General features: G+C 51.2%; 2 protein-coding genes across 9 annotated transcripts in view; both read right to left on the bottom strand.

Moving 5' to 3' along the window:
• Window positions 1-9,325, bottom strand: PSMD2 (proteasome 26S subunit ubiquitin receptor, non-ATPase 2). Its single transcript, XM_021005686.1, has 21 exons — window positions 9,123-9,325; window positions 8,030-8,086; window positions 7,311-7,475; window positions 6,190-6,311; window positions 5,877-6,101; window positions 5,627-5,785; window positions 5,397-5,541; window positions 5,179-5,239; window positions 4,788-4,934; window positions 4,592-4,698; window positions 4,287-4,414; window positions 4,112-4,199; window positions 3,508-3,670; window positions 3,292-3,393; window positions 2,791-2,936; window positions 2,601-2,684; window positions 1,564-1,732; window positions 1,348-1,442; window positions 1,062-1,188; window positions 458-576; window positions 1-344 (listed from the first exon to the last, which is right to left on the bottom strand). The coding sequence occupies exons 1-21, from the start codon at window positions 9,273-9,275 to the stop codon at window positions 162-164; spliced, it is 2,745 nt and encodes a 914-aa protein (XP_020861345.1). The 5' UTR covers window positions 9,276-9,325; the 3' UTR covers window positions 1-161.
• A 6,801-nt stretch (window positions 9,326-16,126) lies between these two features.
• Window positions 16,127-24,524, bottom strand: part of ECE2 (endothelin converting enzyme 2) — a 32,351-nt gene continuing 23,953 nt past the window's right edge. For 6 of the 8 annotated variants that reach the window (XM_021005558.2, XM_078154665.1, XM_021005564.2 and 3 more), the window contains 10 exons: window positions 24,206-24,316; window positions 23,983-24,081; window positions 22,811-22,888; window positions 22,164-22,267; window positions 21,872-21,982; window positions 21,607-21,674; window positions 20,502-20,692; window positions 20,302-20,397; window positions 16,713-16,885; window positions 16,127-16,567 (listed from right to left, as the gene is read on the bottom strand). In XM_021005558.2, the coding sequence (XP_020861217.1) occupies window positions 16,519-16,567; window positions 16,713-16,885; window positions 20,302-20,397; window positions 20,502-20,692; window positions 21,607-21,674; window positions 21,872-21,982; window positions 22,164-22,267; window positions 22,811-22,888; window positions 23,983-24,081; window positions 24,206-24,316 (1,080 nt within the window). In that variant the 3' untranslated portion in view covers window positions 16,127-16,518. Of the gene's footprint in view, window positions 16,886-20,301; window positions 20,398-20,501; window positions 20,693-21,606; window positions 21,675-21,871; window positions 21,983-22,163; window positions 22,268-22,810; window positions 22,889-23,982; window positions 24,082-24,205; window positions 24,317-24,524 lie in introns of all 8 variants that reach the window. The other 2 variants (XM_021005565.2, XM_078154664.1) reach the window with 1 other exon arrangement.

Here is a 24,524-nt window from a genome sequence, read left to right as displayed (position 1 = left end):
CAGAGGGCCAAAGGGTCTTTAATTCAACATAGTCATCTCTTTCTGTAACAAAAAATGGAAGGAGACAGCTTCCCCCAAAGGGCTGTTGGAGAGCCACCCCTGAACAGAGGTATTGCCCAGTCCCCCAGACTCAAGTCAAAGTTCAGGGCCCCCAGGGCCCCTCAGAGATCATAGCTGGGGTTCTTCCTCAAGATTACGAAGCCCTCCAGGATGGGAGTGACAGGCAAAAACTCCTCGGTGGCTAGCTCTGCCCGTTCACCGTGAGCCAGCAACACTGGGGTGGTGTGCGTCTGGAACCCTGTGATGGTCTTGGGCTTCCCAGCCTGGCCCACCACATCCACTGCCTAAAGAATGGAAAAGGAGATATCAGGAGAGCAGTGAATCCAGTAACCTTCCGGACCCTAACAGTTCCACAGCAGTGGTTGCCTTGTTCCAGCCCCCGAAGGTCTCCTCTCACCTGGCCCACACGGACAGACACTGGCAACGGCCGGAGTTCCTCATCAAAGGTCACCAGCATTCGGGGCTGCATGGCAGCCACCAATCCATAGAGCACATAGTGGGACTTGCCCAGAATGACTAAGAGAAAGCAAGCAGCACAGACAGAGGCAGGTGACCAGCTTGTCCCCACTCACTCCTGAGCTCTGCTCAGTGGCTCTAACTCATCACCCCCAGCTTTCCCCAACCCACCTCCTCAGTCTCGAGGCTCCTCACTCCCCACACTGCCTTATGCTCCCCAGGGCTGCTATTCTTTCATTCTGCCCACACTCTGCTTGCTTCCCTAACCCTGGTGCCACTCTGCCTGACTTCTGAGAGGTGGGGAAAAGTTACCTAAAACACCAAATACAATGGAATTAATGGCCAGTCCCTTATCCCCAGAAGAGAGCCAGCCACACTGTAGTCCAGCTAAAGGGAGAGTCTGGCCTGGGCATAAAGGGTCCAAGAAGAACCCTAGAAAAGCCCAGCTGTGGCCTACCTCTGACCCAACAGTCAGAGCCTAGGGGCCTCCAGAGGAGCCCTGGCACTGACTCAGTCTTTCCAGCACATTTCTGAGGAGGACTCACTGTTGCGGACATCCAGGAAGGAGACGAGCACAGTGAGCAGGCCGGCCACAGCAACCTGACTCATAAGCTGCCGATCACTGTGGTAGGGGCACAGGGTGAGAGTGCCCTTCCCCAAATGTGTCAAGCCCTGTTCAGAACACAGGGAGGTCAGGACTGCAGGAGCGTGGTACCCAGGCCCAGCCAGGCAGGGAGCCTGATGCTCCAGGCCCAGCGCATACAACGCCCCCACCCTACCCCCGACCACCACCAATCTCTAGGCTTCCTAAGAGAAGAGCATCCCCCTCACCTGGGCCAAGCGCACCATGAAGAGATTGTTTGGGTCTTTGGCATGGTACTGGGCTAGCTGGCGCAGCATGGCAGCCAGGCGAGCGTTGTTGGTACCTGGGAAGATGAAGCAGCAGAGGGACTCCTGGGGGCAGGAATGCTGCACAGGGTCAGTCACTGCCCAAACCTGGCCCAGATGTCCCCTTGTGCCCAATACCTGCCCGTCTCTGATACTCACCACTGCCCACCATGCCCATGGCAAATATGGAGTTATAGGACACCTCGGGGTCAGCATCATGGGAGAATTTGCTTAAGGTGTCCAAGATGTTGAGCCTTGGGTTGGAGACTGAGATCAGAGCCAGTGCCAGAGGTACAGCCCGGCGCAGGGTAGGCTCTCCATACCTAAGCTGTTGGGGGAGGACAATGTTAAAAAGGGGGGGGGGGCAGGGAGGGCAAGGGGCCTCACAGAGAGCGCTCCCAACCCAGGCACAGCCACATACCAGTCTTTGATCCAAATCTATGAGGGCCCCTGGAGTCAAAATCATTCACCCCTGGGAAACCAAGTTCCCTCCTCTGTAAAATGAGGGAGTTGGAATGACTAGTACGCAGAACAGAGTCCACTGTGGTGAGTGAATGGAATGGACGTGAGTGAGATAAAGAGCTCAAGGAAAGGTGGGAAGAGGCAGGAAGTAATTTAGAAAGAGGATCCGAAAGCCTGTGAAGAAAGCCAAACCACAAGGGCCCTGCTGAGCACAACCATGTAAATAACAACGGCAACAAAATCTGAAAATAACTGGGAAGAGAAAGAGCTCAAAGAGAACGAGGACCAGCCTTTCAGGGTCCAACCACCAGGACAACCAAAGAGGTCTGGGCTTCAATACAGCCCTTCCCTCTGTTCCCAGCTGTGCGTGGGAATAGGTGTTTGCTAACTCACTAAATTTACAAGATTTTATTATAAACCGAAGCTAAATTCCAAAAGCAGTGCTCTAACTCAAGGCTTGTTAGACTTTTCACCTTTCTTTGGCACTGGTGACCTGAGGGCATGCGCAACGCCCAGTGCCCAAGCTCTGTGTTCAGAATCAAGGTTGTGGTGAGGTGGTAAGGTTGCCAATGAAACATGGGCATGGGATTCACTACTTGTTTGATTTTCATTTAATTTTTGGTCACTGCACTTTCAAAAACCTTTTACTGTTGCCTAACCCAGTTTAAGAAGCACTGGTCTAAATGACCACTATAGGTCTTTTCCTGCCCTCCACCTCCTGGCTTGCAACTCACCAAGTGACCAAAGGTCCGAAGAGCCATCTCTGCCCCAATTTCCTCCCCCATGGCAATAAGGGCAATGCCCAAGACGGCCACTCCCTGACAGAGAAAGGAAGGCACGACACAGTGAGTCCCAGGGGGTCCAGCTCGTCCCCTGGCCCAGCACCCTCTCCCCCCCACCCAAAGTCTCCTCGCCAGATGCCACCTGGTGTGCCCCCATGTCGGCAGGGGCCTCTTTCTTGTCTTTGTCCTTCTTCTCCTTCTTGTCCTTGTCCTCCTCCTTGTCCTTGGAGTCAAAGTGCTCACTGCAGATGTGAAGCAGCTGCTGAACTTTCAGCACGTTCCCTGAACCTGGGGGACATAAAGAGAAAAATGAGAAAGAGAAGAGAGATGGTGCCAGCAGGGAAAGGCAATAGTAATAGTGATCAGGCAATCAGGATGACTCTCCCCTAGGGATTTAAGGTTTGTGAAGCTCATTTGATCCTCACATTTGACAGATGAGGAAACTAAGGCAGGAAAAGGTTAAGTGACTTGCCCAGGGTCATATGGCTTGGGTGTATCTGACTCCAAGTACAGCACTCCATCCCCTCTACCACAGACAGAAAGGATCCTCTCCGGGAGAAACTGGGAGAAAGGAAGGGGGTCCCAAAGAAGGCACGCTCCATTTACTGAGAAGCGACTGAGCCAGGGCCAGACCAACACAGACCTGCATAGGCACACACGTCCACCAAGGTATTGGCAAAACTCCGGAAGGGTTCAGACACGACCTCCAGAGCTGCGAGGATGGCTTCAATGGCCTCACCCTTGCCTAAAAGAAACAGGTGTTCAGGGCTCCCAGCCTGCCCAGTCACCCCAGCCTCCACCCTCCATCTCCACGGGGCCCTTAGGACTGCTGGGCGCACCACTGGGCAGCCCAGCTCACCAAGGTGGTTGAGGCCTAGTCCGAGGGGAAGCCAACGGGCATAAGTATCCTTGAGTTCGGTCTCGGACTTTTCCATGATGGTCTGCAAGATGGTGGACGTAACATCTCCATTGCAGGAACCCACAGCAATCATGCCACAGGCCAAAGCTGTAACACCTGCCACCTGGCGGAGAAGAGGAATGCTCAGGACAGGCTCCACGGTAAAATCCTCACTCACTCTCTGGTGATTTGACTCAAGGAGCCAGATTTCTTTCTTCTACTTTCGGGGAAATCCTTCCTATCCAAACCAGGCAGTTTGCAACCTTTATAGAGCAGTCAAAAGTGCACTTTCCTCCTCCTGGAGCCTCAGTGTCCTGCTCTCACCTTGGGATGAATTAGGACTTCTTCCAAGGAACACTGAGACTTCAGGCCTGTCAAAGCTGATCCAAGAGCGAGAAACTCGGAACATGCCAACCTGAACAAGGCCTACAATCTAGACAGGCTTTGTACCAAAGGCTCTTGTCTGCCTGTGCTTCGTTCCCACATCCCTGCCCCACCATCATTCCCGGGAGAGTCCCAGGGCTCAAAGCTGATTCCCCAAGGCAGCAACCCTCCACACACACACCTCCATACTGGATTTGGAGTCTCCCATCACCGGCAACAGCAGAGTTAGGACATCCTCACGATTTGAGCCAGCATAGGCCAGGCCAAGGCTAAGAAAGCCAGAAAAGGTGCATCAGCCAAGGACCGGGGAGAAAGGGCAGCCCAAGGGACAAGTGACCAGGAGCCAAGGAGCTTACCCAAAGATAGCGCCAAGCCGCATGGTATTGCTGTTATGTAAGACATAGTCTGAGAGCAGTGCTAAGGCTGGGTCACACTCATTTCGGACTCCTGAGTTCACGATGCCACAGGCAAGAAGTGCTCCTGACTGGGAAGAGAACAGACCCCACTCTCTCACACATGACCCCCACCAAACCCCCCCCACTCCCTTGGTTTGGGGGGGGGAGAGCGGCGGCAAGGTTCATAGAACGTGACAAGCCATGCAGGCCTCATCAGTGAGAGGTGGGGATGACACCATCACCGAAAAGGGGAAGGGACCTCTCACCTTAATATAATCCTCGGAGGAGTAGAGGTACTTATCGATCTGGGTGAGGCCCCCATCCACATCCCAAAGGAGGATCATGCCCAGGGAGGCAGCTGCACTCAGCATCCCTACGGCCAGAACAAAGCGTCACCCCACACTGGACCAGTGTCAAAGGACCTGGAGTGGTGACGAGGGCCCGTGGAGCCTGTGACCATACCGTGATCCTTGTTCTTGTACAGCCACTTGTTACCGTCATCTGTGAGCAGTTTATCCTGGCCGAAGGCTGCGTTGACAAAGCCGTTCACAAAGGAGGCTGCCAGATTCATGCGAGCCGAGTCCACCTGGGAGCCGCTGCCCCCAAACCCTGCACCAGGGAGGGGAGAGAAGTGAGGACTGACTCCAGCTGTTGGGCCTTTGTCTGAGCCACCCGTGCCTTGGCGAGGACACATCACAGGTCCGCTTTCTGTTAACAGGGCAGGTCGTTCTTAGCTGCCACTACTGTGAGGATGATGGTGGCAGCGGTTCTATAACCAAGATGGTCTCTTCTACAATCACCTCTGTGGCCAGAGTATGACTCAATGCCCCCAAACGCTGCTGTGGCTACTCACTGTTGTTTTCAAGGTGGGTTTTATAAATGTCATCAGGCACCTTGGGCTCCATGATGTCGAGCTGGAGAGCAAACATACCAGAATTAAGTTAAAATCACACCCAAAACAAAGATAGCTTCCCTTTAGTTTTTCCACCAAAGGGTAATTGGGCCAAAAATAATTGGACAGACAGGACTGAAGCTGCTGTCCCTGCCCAGAAGACAAGCAGGGAGCCTCACCTCCCTCGCCAAGGCCAAGAAGTTGCTATTGAGCTGCACATTGGACATGATCTCAGTCAGATCCTCGTACTCCTCGACATCTTCACTCAGTTCCAAGAAAACCCCGTGCCGGCCCAGCATAAAGGCCATTTGCTTCTGAACCACTCTAGGGAAGAAAGCCTTCATATTTTATTCACTTCCCAAGAACAAATGGTCCTTGGAGTCCCCACCCTCGGCTGTCCCCAACATACACGTCCTTGCAGGAGGTGAAGATGTCTTCCACCAGTTCCATGTCATTAAGCATCAGGGCGAGGCGCAGGGCCTCGGGGAAGCGGCTGAACTTTCGGAAGACCCCCAGGGCACAGCGGAGCAGGGCCGAGTTCTCAGGCTCTGGCACGTAACTCACACAGCTAGAAAAGAGAAAGCCTGTGGGCCTCCCTGAGCCCAGAGTTCCTGGCCGGGGTGCCCCACACCCCCCTCACAGCCCTTCCCCTCACCCACCTGGTGAGATAGAGACAGACTTTGGCGTAGGCGTTGTCGTCAATGTCCTTCTCCAGCATGTCCATCTGCTCGATCTCCATGAGCAGGTCGCAGGCCTCGTGCTCTGCATTGTGGGCCATGTTGTAAGGGACGATCTCCTTCACCAGGGTAAGCAGGGGCTCTCGCTGAGACTTCTCGGCTTCATCTAGCTCCTGCCATTCCTTGGCTACTTCGCCTGCCAGATGCCTGGGGGAGGCCCGGGTGTTAGCGTGGGAGGCGAGGCTGTCCCTCAAAGACTCCCCTTAGTGCTCACCAACCCCAGACCTGCTCTTACCGAACATATTCATGGCCCCATGAGGCCAGCTCCTCCTGAGAACCCACTAGTCGGTACTTCAGACATTCACGCTCCCCACTCATGGTCATGGCCAGGACAGAGATGATGTCAGCTGCAAAGCGCTGCAAAAAAACCAAGCCGTGCTGAGCAGGAGAAGGCAGGTGGCCCAGAAACAAGGCCGGCACAAAGGGGGAAAAGCCTCAGGGACGCCACATTCACGCGGCAGCAATGCCACCAGGCAGCGAGTGGCACGCCGAGTGACAGTCACGGTACCCAAACAAGTAAATGCTTATGCACTGCCAACATGGACTCAGACAAGAGAGGCCGCCTCTGAACCGGGGGAAAAGAACAGCAACAAAATGGAGAGTGAGCAGACAGAAGCCAGGGGAACGCGGAACAAATGCCATTGTCTTTGTTCCAGCTGCCGTGCGCTTCTGTGATCATCCTTTCAGATCTGGGGTTAACTTGGGGTCTGTGAACCCCAAAGAGGTCCAAGGGGGAGAGATTGTAGGGCATCCGGGAACCATCTTCATTTTCACTGACCTCTAAAGGAAACGCAGCATTTCTTTCAATTACCTGAAAATATGGTTCTGAAAAGGACTGCTCTGTCTCTTGGCTTCCCCAGACACTGCCCAAGGTGGCCAACAGCCCAAGGAGAGCAAGAATCCCAGTTCTACATGGACAGATCTGAGAATTTACTATTATTTTTTTCTGACAGATAAGTTAAGATTGACTTTGTAATAAAAATGATTTTTAATGTTAATAAACTGTTGACGGACTACAGTAAGAGACTAATGCCTTTCATGGGCACCTTCACACTGACCCAGAGCCTGGATCCACGTGGCCTGATCCGTGCCCGTGTTCTGTCACCAGCTCAGAACACAGAAAATTCAGAAAATCAGAATCGAGACCCAGTGCTGACACTTACTCACTAGATGACCACACATAAGGATAAGACTCAGTTTTGCTCATCTACAAAATGGGGCTACTTGCATAGTGGTATCGAGTTCACCACATTATGGTATTGAAATCACTTTGTGAGCCTTCATATGCCAGGAAAGCCCAAGCCATCATGATGACCATGTGCCCTCCCTACCAGCCCCCTGGGCAGGGGGTCTCACCTTATTCTCCCCAGGCTTCATGTTCTCATAGATCTCCTTCAGCTTGCCATAGTGTGGACGCAGAAATTTAAGAGGCTTTGGCACCGAGGTCATGGAGGTTGTCGAAGAGCGGATTTGCCTCCGCAGCTCCTCCAGGGCTGGTCTGTAGAGGGATGTGTCCTTCTCCTGGTTGGAAGGAAGAGATATGCAAGGAAGGGTTTGGGTAAAAAGGAGCGACACTTAAGACTTAACAGGAAATCGTAGGATAAAGAGACTTTCATATAGCCCCACAACCCTCTCCTCAGTAGTCAGACTATATACAGTGACTACAAATACATTAAGAACCACAGCCACAAAAGCAGGTTAAAGTTTGTAGACAGAAAACAAATTGGGGGACAGCTAGGTGGCGCAGTGGATAGAGCACACTGGCCCTGGAGTCAGAAGGACCGAAGTTCAAATCTGGCCTCAGACCAAACACTTGACACTTACTAGCTGTGTGACCCTGAGCAAGTCACTTAACCTGAACTGCCTAAAATACATACATACATTGGAAGGGAACCCAGAAAAAAACTTTTTTTTTTTTGGTTAAAGATCCTATGTTTGTTTGTATTTTTTTCCTTCGTGTGGCCAGGTCTCATAGTTAATTACTTTATTCCATATTTCACACGATTATCACTTGCACCCAAAGAATAAAGGCAGGGCGCTGGCAGGGGGAGGGCCAGGATCGGGCCCTGACTCACCCCGAGCCGCTCCACCAGCATCTCCAGTTCATCCTGAAGTTGTTTGTCTTCCTCAGACTGCAGTGGGAGATACAGTGTCAGCACACGCCAACCCCTCAAGACCCTCCTCCCCAGCAGTGCGGCACCAAGGTTCACACGTGGCTGTACGGGGGCTACCCCCTAGTACCAGCCTCTCACAACTCCAATCACTGAGTTCTCTAAACTGAGGGAGAAGGGGGGGGGGGTAAGAGGAAGAGAAAGAGACTGAGAAGGAGGGAGGGAGAAGAGAAAGAGGAAGGGATGGAGAGCTGGCACAGGACCTGGAATCAGGAAGACCTGAATTCAAATCCAACTCTAACATGACCAGTGCTGTGACTGGATCCTGCCCAAGTCATTTAGCTTACACCTGCCTCAGTTTCTTCATCTGTAAAATGGGGACAATACCAGCACCTACCTCACAGGGTGGTTGTCCCCCAGCTCCTGGCTCATTGGGGCTGGGGGTGGGTCCTCGCCGAGCCAGGGCTGTTACCCCTCCCCTGATGCCTCAGGGGCTCTCTCTGACGCCCCAAATCAACGACCCTCCCCCCCCCCTCCCCCCCCCGAGCCGTCCAGGTCCTCGGTGACTGCTTGGGCGTGGCCTGAGAAGTGACCAGCAGGGGAGGGGCCCAGGTGCTCGGACCCCGGGTCGGGAGCCTTTCCCCTGCACTCTTTCCTGGGAGGCACAACAAAGGCCTGGGTTCCAATCCTGCCTGTCACCTAGTCCCTAGGGAACCTTGGGCCGGCTGCTTCTCTCTAGGCCCGTTTCCTCTTCCGTACAAGGAGAAAGGCGGGCTGACGGGGGCCCCCAAGCAACCTCCAGGGCAAACAGGACTCGGGGCTCTTCCCTGGGGGCCGAGGCGGGCACTGCGGGGCAAAGGCGCGGAAGATGGGGATGGGGAAGCCGGCTGGGTTGCGGACGGCGTGGGGAGGGGGGGGGAGGGAGAGGGGCCTTAAACGCCGCGCGCAGCCGGGACGGGCCGCGGAGCCCGGAGGCCGTTGGGCGCCGGCCGGGCCCGAGGCCTGCGCCGGCCATGACTCAGCCCCGAGGCCGGCCCAGGCCCGGCCCCGCGCTCACCAACTCCTGCTCCTTCTCCTTGTCGCTGAGCTCCCGACGCTCCTTGCCGCCGGCCTTGTCGTCCGTGGCACCGGTGCCGCCCGCAGGGGGCTGCGACTGAGGCGGCGGCGGCGGTGGCGGCAACACCGCCTTGTTGCGGCCGCCCGGCTCCATGGCGCGCTCCGCTCCGCTCCAGCCGCACCCCTCCCCCCCGCCGCCGCCGCCGCCCGCGCATGCGCGCGCGCCCACGCCGCTTCGTCAGCACGCACGCACGCCACACACGCTCAGACTACAAGTCCCACAAGGCAGCGCGCCGACCAGGCTGTGACGGCGGGTCGCGATACGATGCGCATGCAGATATTACACTGGCTTGGAATGCATGCATTCATTCATGAAATGAGCAACTGTTAAGGGGCTACCACGTGCTAGGCACTCTGCTAAAACGGGAGGTACTAAGACAGAAATTTAACAGATCCTGCCTTCAGGAAGCTTACATTCTACAGAGGGAAAGCTGCAGGAACATGCAGAAAAGTGAATCTAAAAGCTATCCGACTAATAGCTAGCATTTATGTAACCCTTTAAGGTTTGCAAAATGCTTGACAAATGTTATCTCATTTGATTCTCGCAACAATCCTGAGAGGTAGGTGCAGTTATTATCCCCATTTTACAGATGAGGAAACTGAGGCAAAGGTTAAGGGACGTGCACAGCTCATAAGTTACTGCTTGCTCTCTGTCTCTTCAAATAGTCCAGCACACCTTGTATCCATCTCTCCCCTCCCCCCTACCATAAAAATGAAAGCTCTGAAAAGGTGTGTCAGTTTAATTTTTCTGTACCCAAAAATCATTCATATCCTGTGTTTACTTGCAGGTAAACAGGCCTTATCCTTCCAGTAGAATATAAACTCCTCGAGGGCAGGGATGGTCTCATTTTCCCTCCTAGCACAGTGTAGGCATAAACTAGGTGATTAATAAATTGGGGCTTTTATTAATTGACACGGAGACATTCTCCCTAGCACCTGGCACCTAGCACCTGGCACTGCACCTTCTACATATGATGTATTTAGCTGAAGAGGCAGCTGGGCTGGACTTTTTCATCTGGAAGCCCGGGGTTCCTAATTCCACTTGTGACGTCCTACGTGTGTGACTCTGGGCTGGGCCAGTCACCCGTGCACTCTGACCCTCAGTTCTCTCATCTCTAAAATAGAAGAGTCCCTCTAGAAACTGTTAACTCACAGTGTAGCTAAAGGGTCCAGGGAGATGATATCTGTGAAGTGGTTTGCAAACCATGTTAAATGTAGGCAATTAGTATTCAATTTGCTTCAATGATCTGAATCATTTGACCTGGAATTTCAATGTATCAAATGTTGAACAAATGAGTTTTTACTTTGGGCCTGGGAATATTTTCATCCTAAGCAAATCTCACAGTATTTTATGCAGTATTATTCCACCAGCCAATCAATGAGCATTTATCAAGCAAGTCTTCTGTCCCCTTCATTGAACAGTCCCTCTCCTGAAGGAATTGATGTTCTGATGGGAAAGACAATAGGCACATGGGTGGGCATGTTAACCTTAGATGGTGAGGCAATAACATCTGAGGAGACAGGGCAAAAGTCTCCTACAGAAAGTGGCGTCTGGGTTGTGCCTTGAAGGAAGCCAGGGATTCGAAGAGGCAAAGGTACGGGGGGGAGAGAAGTCCAGGCATCTGGGACAGCCAGTGGAAAAGATGGGACATGTGAAGGTATGAAGGACATTGAGTGGACCAATGGGGCTGGACTACAGAATTCATGAAAGGAGGGAGGATGTGAGAAGTGTAGAAGAAAAAAAAACAGGTTAAGTTGTGAGAAGCCTGAAATAATAAAAGAGCTTATATGTGAGCCTAAAAGCAATGGAAGTCAACGGAGTTTATTGGGTGAGAGGGTGTTGTGATGCGATGAGCCTTGTGCTTGAGGAAAATCACTGTGCTGATGCATAAAGGATGGAAGGGGAGGGAGAAGGGGCCAAGCACTTATTTAGTGCCTCCCGTGTGCCAGGCACCGTGCTAAGTGCTTTACAGATACATGCTCATCTGATGAAGGGAGAAGAGGCTTGAAGCGGAGACCAACTCACAAGTGGTCACAGCAGTCCAACAGAGAGGTGATGGCCACCTGAGGAACTGAAGCTATCCTGGTGGTTATGACCATGAGCCACTGGCCCAGTCTGGTAGTGCTCCAGGGGATCATTCTAGAGGTCCAGGAGAGAGGTTACGGCTAGATACACAGATGTGGGAGTCATCGAAGAGAGATGATCATTGAAGCCACGGGAGCTGAGGAGATCACAAAGGGAGAGAGTACAGAGCAGGGGTTCTGAAGCTTTGGGAGGGTGGGGTCATGGACCCCTTGGGCAGGCTACTGAAGCCTGTGGACCCCTTCTTAGAATAATTTTTTTAAATAATGGAAGGGCATGCAAATTGCAATGAGAGGTTAATGAAAGTAAAGATATCATTTATTTGGTTTTTTTCTGTCCAAGTTCCTATAGGGGTCCATGGATCCTGGGTGAAAAAGATCCAGTATATAGAGAAAAAAGAAAAGGACATATTGGTCAGAGTTGCAAATCAGGTTAGTTTCCCTACACATTATCGCGATCATCATGTAAGTTATTTCTCCCTGTTCTGCTGATTTCATTGGCATCTGTTAGTGCCATGGTTTCAGATGCTGCCAGGTCAAGGGCCTCTGGGATAGTATCAGAGCTGTTATGGGTTGGTGTTTTCTGTGCTAAATATTAAGACATATGTATATGTTAATATAAATATGAAAAACAAACAGGTATATGAGGGGGCACTTGGTGGTCTTCTGAATTTTACCCATTTCTCTTGTGGGAGAGAAAACAAATAACTGTCCCAAACCTGATATCTACTTTGTACATTAAGTACTTCTTCAAAAAAGGATGCTGTTAGTCCTTTTTAGAGAAGTCTCTAGATATGACCAGTCTAAGAGATTTTCTTTTCTAGTCCTTCAGGGTGGGAAACAGAAAGGCGGAGAAAAGCCTGAGGCCCCTCCTGGGTGTCAGACTGGTCCCAGGACAAATCTGGGCTCTGAGTGAGGCCAAAGCCAGAGGCCCTTTTCTACATCTCCACTCCTCCCACTGGTCACAGATCAGAGACAAAAACAGAACTCTTCTTTCCCCCAAGGGACTTACTGGTGTTTAGAACCTTTACACAGATAAGCAACATAAGGTAACTGGGGGGCAGGGAGCCCCAAGTAACTGGGAAAAGCAGGAAAGGCCTCCCCTAGGAGATATCATTTGAGCTACAGAACTTTGACAGAAGGAGGGCATCCATCCTAAGAGGTGGAGGTGAAAAGGGATGGCATTCCAGGCAGAGGGGACAGCCCAGCCAAAGGCCCAGAAGTGGGAGCTAGATTATTGGTCAAGTCAACAAGCTTTATTAATCACCTACTATGCGTGAGGCACAATGCTAAGTACTGGGGCTACAGAGAAAGGCAAAAGATAGTCCTCGCTCTCAAGGAGCTCGGTTCATAAAGGAAGATAACATGACTATGTATGACCAGATGATAGACAGGATCAGTTGGAGTTAATCAATAGTATTAAGTGGGATCAAGAAAGGCTTCGTACAGAAGTTGGGATTTTAGATGGGATTTGAAGGAAGCCAGGCAGCGGAGAGGAGGAGCGAGAGAATTCCAGGTAGGAGGTGAACGAGTCCGGAGCCAGGAGGTGGAGTGTCTCGTGTGGGGAGCAGCAAGGAGAAGGCCAGTGTAATAGAAAGCAGAGAGAGTGTGGAGAGGAGAGAGAGAAAGATGTAGGAAGCCTGGAAAAGTAGAAAGGGGCTGGTCATGAAAAGCTTGAGTGCTGAGAGAGTCGATGTTTAATCTGGCAGGTGATAGGGAGCCATTATAGCTTATGGAGGGCGGGAGAGAGGTGACGCGGTCAGACCTGAATTTAAGCAAGATCGCTGATGACCGAGTGGAAGATGGACGGGGGTAAGGAGAGACTTGAGGCAGGCAGACCACCAGCAATTATTGCAATAGTCCAGGTGTGAGGTGATGAGGTGGGCCTGCCCGAGGGGGATGACGGTATCAGAGGAGAGAAGAGGGAAAATCCACAGGATTTGGTGACAGATTGGAAATAGAGAAGTGACAGAGAGTGAGGAGTTCAAGGATGGCCCCTAGGTTGGGACTCACACCTGGGAAGGTGAGCAGTGACTGGACCGAGGAGGGGAACTTCAGTAGTAATCAGAAAGTTTGGTAAAGGGGAAGGTTTGGGGGGGTGGAGGGATGAGTTGAGTCTTGGACATGTTGAGTCTAAGATGTCTGCAGGACATCTAGTTTGCAATGTCTAGCAGGCAGTTGGAGATGCAAGATTGGAGCATAAGAGAGAGGTTAGAGCTGAATAAGTAGACCTGAGAATCATTTGCATAACAATGATTATTTAATCCAAATGAAATGGTGTAGAGGAAGATGAAAAGAGGACCCAAGGCAGAGCCCTGTAGAACACCCAAGGTTATCAGACCTGGGTGAAGATTGAGCAAAGGTGATAGAGGAGGAGTGGTCAGAGTGGAGGAGGAGAACCAGAGAGATTGATGTCCTGAAGACCTAGAGGGAAGGGAGCATCTCAGAGAAGAGGGTGATCAACAGTGTCAAAGGCTGCAGAGAGGTCAAGAAGGATGAGGATTGAGAAAAGGTCATTGGATTTGGTAGTTGAGAGACCAGTGATAACTTTGAAAGGACAGTTTCAGTTGAATGATAAAGTCAGAAGCTAGGCAGTAGAGAGTGAGAGGAGGGCACCTATCATAAATGGCCTTCTCAATGACTTTGGCCACAAAAGAGAGGAAACATGTGGGACAATAGCCCAAAGAGAGATACATCAAGGGAGGGCTGCTTTTGGAGGAGAGGGGAGATGGGAGTGTGTTTGTAGGCAGTAGGGAATTAGCCAGGGAGATACTGAAGGTCAGGAGAGAGTGGGGATCTGCTGGAAAACACAGGATGAATTGAGCTCACTTGTGTAGGTAGAGAGCTTGCCTTGGCAAGGGAGGGGCCCCCTCAATGTGTGAGAAAGGGCCAAAGGAGAAAATGGTGGCTGAAGGCATCTGAGGGACATGAGATAAGACAGAGGTGAGAAGGGGGAGCTCTCTCTGAGTGGCCTCCATTTTTTCAGTGAAATGTGAGGCAAGATTGTTGGTATAACCATTTTGTAAAGCAGTTTGGAATTATGTAAACAAAGTGATGAAAATGTCAGTAACCTTTGACTCAGAGATTCCGTTCCTAGGCTTATCCTCCAAGGAGGCTATTAATAAGAAGAAATATTTATAGCAGCACTTGTCATGTTGGAAACAGAGTAGATGCCTATCAACTGGGGAATGACTAAACAGACTGTGGTCCATGGATGTTATGGAATATTCCCTGTGCTGTAAGAAACGATGTATGTGATGAATACAGAAAAGCATGGGAAGAGCTGCATGAACTGAGCCAGAATGAGGTCAGCAGAGCCAAGAAAACTGCAACAGTATAAATGGAAAGAATCATGCACACGCACAAAATCAAAAGTGAATGTGGCCAAATTATAAAGAATAAGCATGACTCTAATGAAGAAACGAGAGGTCACCCCCCCCACCTGCCACAAGAGCTGCACATTGTACATTTTTCGGACTTTTTCAGTGTATTGATCAATTGTGCTGATTTTTTTTCCTCTTTTTTTTTGCCTTTAAAAATGCTATTTGTATATGGTATGGTTCACTGGGAGGAGAGGGATGCTGGTGAAAAAATATGGGAATGTAAAAAAGAAACTATCAAAATACATCAATAAAGATTTATTTAAGAAGATTCTCAGCTGAGAGGGTGAGGAGAGGAGAAGTTACCAGAGGTTTGAAGAGGGATAAAAAAGGACTGAAAGAACCATTGTGGATTGGGGGAGAGTGAATCAATTAAGGCTTTTCAGGGCAAGATTGGAGATAGGACTAGGGGACAAGAGACTGGAGAGAAGAAGACAGTGTAGACGTGGAGCAGTTCACTAAGGGGTCAAGATGGGGAAGGAAAGAGAGTGGAGCCAGTGTGTGATGATGGCCCAGGAAAGAATGGAGGAGATTGGAGGTCATGGTGAGATCCCAGAACAGGGTTTGGGGTTACAAGGCAGAAGGAGAGGTGGAAAGATAAGCTGTGATCAGATGAGGGCATTTCAGAATTAATCCATGAAGAAGTGGCCCATTTGTGGGTGATGACAAGATCAAGGGTGTGACCATCTCTGTAGTGGGAGGAATAGGTCAATGCTGGAGAGCAGGCCAGTGCCTAGAGAAGGGCCTAGTCCAGGGCTGGGGGACCTGCGGCCTCCAGGCCACACGTGGCCCTCTAGGTCCTCAAGTGCGGCCCTTTGACTGACTCCAAACCTTGAGGGCCTACTTGAGACCTAGAGGGCCACGTGTGGCCTCGAGGCCGCAGGTCCCCCAGCCCTGGCCTGGTCTATAGCAGGATCTTGCTGCTGCTGCTGGGCAGGGGGCCAGGGAGGGACAGATGTCACTGGAGAAGCCTGCGCTGATGTCAGCAACAAAGAAGGAGGAAGCAGTCTGGCTGATTGACATCTGTTTATTGGCATAGCGTCACTGTAGGACAGAGACCACCTTCTTCCCCTCCCACCATCCGTGTAAAAATAAACTCTGCCCCCAACCCCCACCCCCTTCTGCCCTGTCCTCCCTGATTTCCGGGGGACACCCCAAGCCTGGAGCCATAAGACACTGTGGTTGTCTACATTCCCTCCTCTCCCCTTCCTCAGCGCAGCTTGAATCAGGGTGCAGTGGGCAAAGGCTTCTGGGTGGAGGCTCCAACTGAAAGCTGACCCCAGGGGAGGGGTGGGAGTGGCCTCACGAGGGTCAGCTCCCAGGGGATGGGTGTCTGGGTGGGGTCTAAGGACCTGAGACAGGGACTGAATGGGGACCCAGCCAAGGTTTGTCTGGGTTCCTGAGTAGGGGCAGTGCGTTTTCCAGGGATGCCAGAATGCCCAGGGACTACTTTTCTAGGTTCCTTCAAATCTCTGAAATGTCATTACCTCATAGCTACCGATTCCCAGTCCCTGCTGCATCAGACTGGGCCAGAAAATCAGTACCTCAGTGCCCAGCTGACCACTCAGACCACCAGGGCAAGGGTCCCTCCAGTGGGTTAATGCGGGAGGGAAGGGGCCTAGATCCTATTCCAGACAGATCCCATCAATCCCTGTGTTCTTTGCTGAGCTCCTCCCTGGGTGGGCTTTGCACCCACCCTAGGATGTCTGGCTAGCATCCAGGCTGGAAAAGAGCCTGCCCCAGAAAGAGGGGGCTGTCACAGTGAATGATGGAGGGGCTCAGCTCAAGCCAGAGGAGCCACCTCCGACCAGTGGCACGTCATGGTGGTTGAGGACAATGGGGAAGGATGACGGACCTCCAGATACGGCATCCCAGTCAGCAGACAGAAGCAAGGCCTGGGGTCTCACTTGGCTTTAGCTGCATCCTAATTTCAGGGGAGAGGACAGCCCAGCACAGCCACCCCTAGCATCTGGCTTCCTGGCAGAAAGGCCCAGGGCCCCTAGGGAGGGGAAAGGGACTTGGGTGCAGGGAAGGGCTGTTCAAGGGCATTTTCTGCTCTGGGCCCCTACCACACTTCGCAGAGTTGCCCAGGATTCATGGGAGAGCCCACAGGACAGTTGAAGTGTTGAAGAAAATCCCGGGAATTGGAGAGGGTTCCCAGCACTCGGAAGCGGGCAGGGCTGTGGGGGTCAGTCACCAAGCCCTCATGCGAGCTCTCAGGGGTGCGCACGGAGCACCACACCTGCAGGTCAGGCCAGACAAAGGTGCGCACCTGAAACTCTTCTTTGTCTTCCACTCGGTGACCCTACAAACAGGGTCCTCCCCTCTTCTCTCTCATCCTGTTCAGCTCCCATTCAAGACCCTTCCCCACTATCCCCCCCATCTCAGTCCTTGACCTTGAAATTCTTAAAATCTCAGCCTTGGTCTTCCCTGTGTGGCACAGCGCAAACAGAGCCAGATTTAGGGTTGGAGAACTAGAGTTCCAAACCTGCTTCTTCTACTTACTCCCAGTAAGGCTTCAGGCAAATCCCTTCCTCTCTCTGGGCCTCAGTTTCCACTTTTATAAGAGGAAGTGATTAGATGTCCATTCTGATTTTAAATCTGTGATCCTGCGACCCAGTCTGATCCCCTTCCCTTCCCTCAGGGTGAGGCAGGCCAGTGCCCAGGCCAGAGAGGAGGAATTGTTTAGTCCCAGGTGTGTGAGGTGGTCCTGGGAGGTAAGGCATTTGCAGGATGCTGAAGGTACTGGGCTTGCAGAGAGGAGGGAGAGGAAGCGGAAGGTCCATCAGTGGCAGCTGCTGAGTGATTGGGGAATGCAGAAAGGTCTGAGAGGGGTGCTGGAGGGGCATGTGTGAGGAAGGCTGAGTGGGGAGAATAAGCATGTATAGAGTGCCTACTCCGTGTGGGGCCCTGAACTGAGCACTTTACAAATAGTAACAACAAGCCTGACAGGTGGCTGCTGTTATTATCTCCATTTTACAGTTGAAGAAATTGAGTCAAACAGAGGTGAAATGACTTGCCCAGGGTCACAAAGCTAGTAAGTGTCTGAGGCCAGATTTGAACTCAGGTCTTCCTGACTCCAGGCCCAGCCCTCTCTATCACTTTGCCACCTAGCTGCCTCAGTGGGGCTAAAGGAGTAGGCAAGCTCCTACTCCTGACCCACGGTCAGGGAGCATTGGAGGAGCAGCCAGCCCTGGAGAGGAGGCCAAGAGATAAAGTCCCTTCAGGAAGAAGCCGCGGTCTATTGAGCACTAGAAGATGGGGAGCGAGATGAGAGAAAGAGAGCATGGATCCCAGATTTAGAGCCAGGAAGAATCTTAACAAGGTCATCTGCTTCATTCCCTTCATCTTACATGTGAGGAAACAGGGGCAGCTAGGTGCCACAGTGAATAGAGCACCAGCCCTGGGGTCAGAGGGCCTGAGTTCAAATCTGGCCTCACACACTTAGCTGTGTGACCCTGGGGAGGTCACTTAACCCCTATTGCCTCCAAAACAAACAAAACAAGTGAGGAAACTGAGGCCCGGAGTAAGAAAGTAAGTTGCTGAGATCAGAGGGCTTAGTGGAAATGGAAACAGAGAAGGATGGGGACTTGGAGGACCTAGGTCAGAGGCTTCTGCTGCTTGGGGGACAAAGGAGCCAGGGCAAGGCAAGATACTGAGGAAGAAACTCTAGCTTTGGAGTCAGAAAACCTGGGTTCAAATCCTGCTTCTGTTATTATTGGTGTGACTTTGGGCAAGTCACTTAACTCCTCTGCACTTCAGTTTCCTTACTTATAAAATGAGGTCAGACTAGATGACCTTAGCAACTGGGCTGATCAAAGTCAAGATCTCTGATCCCCCATCAGATCCCCATCCTCCAAGGTCAGGCCCATCGAGGCCACCCGGGTCCGGGGCTGTGGAGGCATGCACAATACCCGGGGAAGGGAATGGAGGGTCACTGTCCTGGTCTCTTCTTTCCTCTGGGACCCAGCTAGAAAGAGATGTTTCAGCCCATAACTCCAACTCCAATTGGTCAATGAGCATTTATGAAGTGCTACTTTGGATGAGGCATCCAGAGGCACATTATAGTGCTTAGAGAGCCACCTGGAAGCCAAGAAGACTAGTTCCCTTCCCCAGATATCACAGTGTTCTGGGCTGGGAGGGGCAGACCTGCTTAGAGTTTCACAAACAAGGAGTTCCCAATGCCTGGCCCTCCTAGGTGTTAGCTTCCCCAGATCCCATTCCAGCCCTGATCCAGAGTAAGGGTAAGGTCTGTGGTTCTCCTCCCAATAAAGGCTAATGGTCGTTATAACCTAATCATATCTGTGTATTCTGGAGAACTAATGACCGATTGGTCCCACCCATGCCTTCACACACCCACTCCTGCCCATTAAGCTTAACCACTTGATTCCTGCCCCCTAAATTTCAAAGATACGGGAGTGCAGATCTTGCCTTTTGCCTGAAATGCCATCATCCCAGGCTCGGCTCAGTTAGAGCTCAGCTCCCCGTTAGTAAGGGTTAGTCTGAGCACAGTGGGAGCGCTGGCAAAGTCATCTGCCCCGTAGACAGCTCTTTTCCAATCACTTCATCCTCTCAAAAGCTCTGAGAGACAGGGAGAGAATTATCTCCATTTGACAGATAAGGAAGCTAAAGAAAGGAGCTAGTCTAGCAGAGAAAATGTTTTTCAGAAAGGTAGCGTATTTGTGAGGTATAAACTTCTTCACAAGCTACCCTGTGAGTTAGCCTGGAAGAAATGTAAGCCCCTGGTAGTCGGGGACGTTTTGTCTTTATATTTCTAGTCCCCAACACGGTACCTGTCAGGTAGGTAGGCACTTGTAAATGCTTGTGGATTCATAGATACCATTGTCTCCATTTCATAGATGAGGAAAATAATAGGAGAAATTGCTTATTCAAGGTTGACACAGCTAGCTAGTAAGTATCTAAGTGAGACTTGAACCCAGGACAGGGGATTGTAAAGATAGATTTAGAGTGTAAAGAGACTTTCAGAAGTCATCCAGTTCAATCCTCTTATTTTTCAGATGAAGAAACTGAGGCCCAGAGATCATATGATTGCTCAGGGCCACAGTGCCTTCACTATATCCACAATTCCCATGGGTGTGTGTGTGTGTGTGTGTGTGTGTGTGTGTGTGTGTGTGAGCCCCCTGACGGTCACCACGGAATAGTCAAGCTTTCAATCTAACGACTTAATAAAGGAATCATTAGATATTTCTTTTGGCCTCAGTGGGGCATGAAAAGGACACCTTGAGCCAGGAAGGTTTGGGGACCTCTGCACTGTCCCTTGTTGGCTCAGGTCTGGTTAAAGGAGGGGGACGAATGGAAAGGGGCTGGGGAGTGGAATGACTTGGATTCAAATCCTGACCTCAAGTCAGTCATTTTCCTTCTCTGGGCCTATTTCCTTATCTATCAAATGACCAGGTTGGATTTACTCATCTCTTCCCCAGACCTGGCTTGCTGCGCCCCTGAGGCTGGAAGAACTCTAGGGTCTGAGAAGCCATGAGCGCTAATAGGAGAATAAAGGGGCTGGGGGCTGGGTCTGCTTTCCATAATCTGGTGGAGCTGCTGGAGCTGGGCCCCCACCCTCCCCGTCTTCCTTCCACCCCCCTCCCAGCACAACCGGAGAGGAGCTGGGGTGAAGCGCAGCCCTAGAGGCGGCCGTACCTGGGCAAATCCCACAAAGAAGAGCTGGTGGTTGGTCAAGCCCACCGCCGGGAGGTGCTGTTCCTCCCCGTGCTTCCTCAGCCACGTCTTGTACGCCTAGGGCCAAGCACAACGCAACCCCCCGGCATGATGTTTCCATCTCCAACACCTTGGAGGGAGGCGCGAGACGCCCGGCTCCAGAGGGGAGACCGCTCACTCACATTATAGGCGGCCTTGAGACCCCCGTTGTCAGCAATGTTCTCGCCTAACGTCTGCCGGCCGTTGAGCCGCTCACCATTGACCTGGTAGCGGCCATACTGCTCCTCCATACAAGCAGTGTGGTTCTGAAACGCGGCCAGGGATTCATTCTGCCACCAAGGGCGGAGGTTCCCCTCTTTGTCATACTCCCGTCCTGACCCAGGATAAATAGATACATGTTCATTGTTGGTAGAATTGCAAATTTGCGGCCTTTGATGGACAATGAGCTGGTTATACACAGTAAGAATTACAAAAATCATACCCCTTGACCAACAATTCCACTGCTGGGAAATTAACAGAAGAGGGCGTTTTAAATAAAAAAAGAAGAGTTGTCTGTTCAGATTTTCATAGAAACATCTTACTAACTAAAAACACAAACCCTAGAAGCAACTTTTAAATGCTCAACAACAGGGGAAAATTGTGACATATTACCTGAAAGTCACTAAGCCAGCTGGTATTTGTCAGTTACTTACTATGTGCCAGGCACTATGCTAAGCTGATGGGTTGTATTGTGTTAAGCATTTTAAAGTTTCTAAGATTTTAAAATTGGATTTGAAACTCCTCTTACCAGTGCAACTCAGCACTAGCCTTACAGTTTATAGTCCGAGAAGTGCTTTGGGCACGTGAAGTGTCATACCTACTATGTATTAGAGGGGGGATCAGAACCTACGTCTTTGCCCTACCCAGTATCGTACCTACTGTGTGTTAGAGGGGGGATCAGAACCTATGTCTTTGCCCTACCTAGTGTCATACCTACTGTGTGTTAGAGGGGGGGATCTGAACCTGTCTTTATCTTACCCAGTGTCATACCTACTGTGTGTTAGAGGGAAGATTAGAACCTACGCCTTTCTGACTCCCAATCCAACTCTCTGTCTATTATAGCAAGACATTTAATTCAAAAGAGAAGGAAAGGGACCTGACCCACAGGGTTGCTCTACCATCAGATCCAGCTCTCAACTGCCCTGTGAAATGAGAGATGCAAAACAGGAGGGTCCACACTAGCCTTTGCCCCATGCCCATGAAAGAAGAGGGATGTTAGGCCAGCCAGTGACGTCCTTGGGTCCCTACCTTGGTCATCAAAGGCATGAGTCAGCTCGTGACCCATCACCACACCGATGCCTCCAAAGTTCAAGGCCCTGAATAAGATCAATAAGTGATCTGTGAGGACCCTTGGGTCCTGGGACTTCCAGGTGCCTTGCCCCAAGTCCTCCTCCCCAGGCCCAGAGCCCTGCTTCTGAACTCCTCCCCTCTGTACCCCCTCTCCCATGTCTCCCTCTCATCTGTCCTCTCCCATGTCGTCATCCAGTGCACCCAGCACCACCCCTAGGCTCACTTAGGGTGGCTACGGGCATAGAAGGGAGCCTGCAGGATGCCAGCTGGGAAGACAATCTCATTCTTGGTTGGAAGATAGTAGGCATTCACTGTCTGGGGGGTCATGCTCCATCTGGATGGGGAGGTATAGGAGGATATGTGTCATTTGGGCAGGATCGTAATGATCTGGGCCCACCAGGTCATTTCCACCCCCAGATTTGTAGGTTGATCCCCTCTGCCCTCAAACACTCCCACTCTCAGCCCCACACCCAAGCCCCTCTCCATCTTCCCAGAGCCCAAAGTTTCACTCTCACTGGTCCCGATTGGGAGGCTTGCGAAGCTGGTCAGCCATCACCTTGGCAGAAAAGTTGTACAAATTCAACATATTCTGGAAGAAGGAATCTTCTGAAACTTCATACTAGGAGATAAGGAAGAAAAAGAGCCCTGGACTTGACCCACAGTCTTCCACTTCCTTGCCTTTGTACACGCCCTGTGCCATGCTGAGATGCCCTCCTCCTCCCTTGCACCCCTCAGAGTGCCCAGCTCCCTCCAAGGCTCCTACAAGAGGCCCTTCCTGAGTCTTCCAAGGGCTGTTACTTTGTACTTTCTCATCTGTGTTCCTTCAGTTGACCATAAGCTTCTTGAGGGCAGGCTCTTCATCTCTCCAGCACTTCTACTTTTTATGGTTTGTCTTCCCTATTAGAATGTAAACTTCCCGATACTAGGGACTATCTTATTTTCTTGTCTTTGTATCTCCAGGGCTTAGCCTAATGCCTGGCATACAGCAGGTGCCTAATAAATACTCTATCTATGGTCCCCAAGTCCTGGCCATGACAGATGTAATGGGTCCCTTCCCCAGCCAATCTGAAGCTTTTCCTCAGGAAATGGAGTGTGTGGAGGACCCCTACTCAGCCTCAGGGCAAGATAGCTATTGGACAGGGGGAGGCAGGGGGTTACTCACTCCGTCATAAACATCATCCAGTTCTTTGGGGTCGAGGATGAAGTCAGGGAAGCCAATCATGTCATAGATGGCATCAGCCTGGAGAGAAGAGAATTCTAAGGGCTCTGAATTCCTCAGACTATTCATTTAGTCATTCATGCATTCAACAAACATTTATTCATTAAGCACCCTACTATGTGCCAGGCCCTGTCATTTGTACTAGGTGCTGGGGACAAAAAGACAAGATTGAAACTGTCCTGGCCTCACAGAAAATCCATTCTACTGAGGAGGGATCCAATATGTTGAGAGAAATTTATTTAATAATGTCTCTCAAACTTTTTAAATATTACGATGTACACAGACAAATAAAAATAAATACTAAGTTATAACTGGAGGCACCAACAAAGATCTTGGCTAGGAAGTAGCACTGCTGTACTGTCCTCTTGAGGTTCTAGCCTTGAGATCAGCCTGGAAAGGAGTTGAACATTCCAGGAGCGACGCTGAGGAGTGAGAGTGTGCAAAAGGAACAGGAGGCTGGAGCGAAAGGTTTGCAAAGCAGCAAGCTGGTCGGTTGGGATGGAGCATAGAGTTTGTGAAAAGCAATGTGTCCCAGCAGACAGAACAGATCAGCTGGAGAAAGACCATGAAAGGGCTTTAGGTGCCACATGGAGGACTGTATTTTAGCCAAGGGGCCATTGGGAGCCACCGAAACTTATTGAGGAGAGCCACACAACCAGACAAAAGCACAAATAGCAGGTTGGTAGCTGTTGGGCAGTGGATGGGAGAGGACAGTGACGGGAGAGAGGGAGGCTGCTTAGGAGGCTATTGTATTCATCCCCAGGAATGAGGACTTAAAATAGGGGAGGAGAGGGGAGATGAATAAGAGGTGTTTGTTTAGAAGGTAGGATTGATGAGAATTGGCAGCTGACTGGATGTGGCCAGTGAGGGAGAAGGAAGGCTTTAAAATGACTTTTAAAATGGAACCTAGGGTCCTAGGAGTATGGGAGTGACCTCTATAGAAAAAGGGAAGTTTGGATGAGGAACTGATCTTGAGGAAAAATAATGAATAGTCTTTTGGATAGCTTGAGCTGCCTTAGGGATGTCCAGTTAGACAGCGCTGAGCCTTGCTCCCTCCCCTCTCCATACAGTCTCCTCCACCTCAGGCTTCCTCCCCATCTCCAGCTGCCCCTTACTTTCTCCGTGGCTGCCTGCCTCGTCTTTTCATCCATCCAAACCAGGTGGCCCAGGGCCTCTTCAAAGGCTGCCCTTATCTCGCTGATCATCCCCTCTGCCTGGGGAGGGGAGGGAGAAAAGGAAACAAGCCTGAATCCAGGTCTCTGTGTTTCCCTCCTTTCCCAACTTTACCCCAGCTAGGCTTCCTGAGGAGGTGGATGGGCCAAAGGGCTGGACACTCACAATCTCTTTGCTCTCTCTGTCAAACATTGCTTTCACAAAAAGGGATCCCAAGGCAAAGCCGAGGGCATCGTCGGTGTTGGAGATGCAGGTCTGCCACCGAGGTGTACAAGACTAGAGGGAAACAAACAAACAAACAAACAACAACAGTCCTTCCCCAGCCTCATTCCCCAGGCTGAAAACTCCCATCTCTATCTCTGGGGAAGGGTGCCTGCCTACTGTGGGCAACTCAGATAACTCTGCCTCTCTGAATGTGGCACCCAGTGAGAAGACATGCTCCTAGACCCCTCCACCACGGGCATAGGATGGCAGAGCAGTTAAA

Source organism: Phascolarctos cinereus, unplaced genomic scaffold, assembly GCF_003287225.1.
Source record: "Phascolarctos cinereus isolate Bilbo 61053 unplaced genomic scaffold, phaCin_HiC Scaffold_5;HRSCAF=322, whole genome shotgun sequence".
Lineage (NCBI taxonomy): Eukaryota > Metazoa > Chordata > Mammalia > Diprotodontia > Phascolarctidae > Phascolarctos > Phascolarctos cinereus.
Note: the sequence above shows the minus strand (reverse complement) of the source record. Positions and strands in the feature narration are given on the sequence as shown.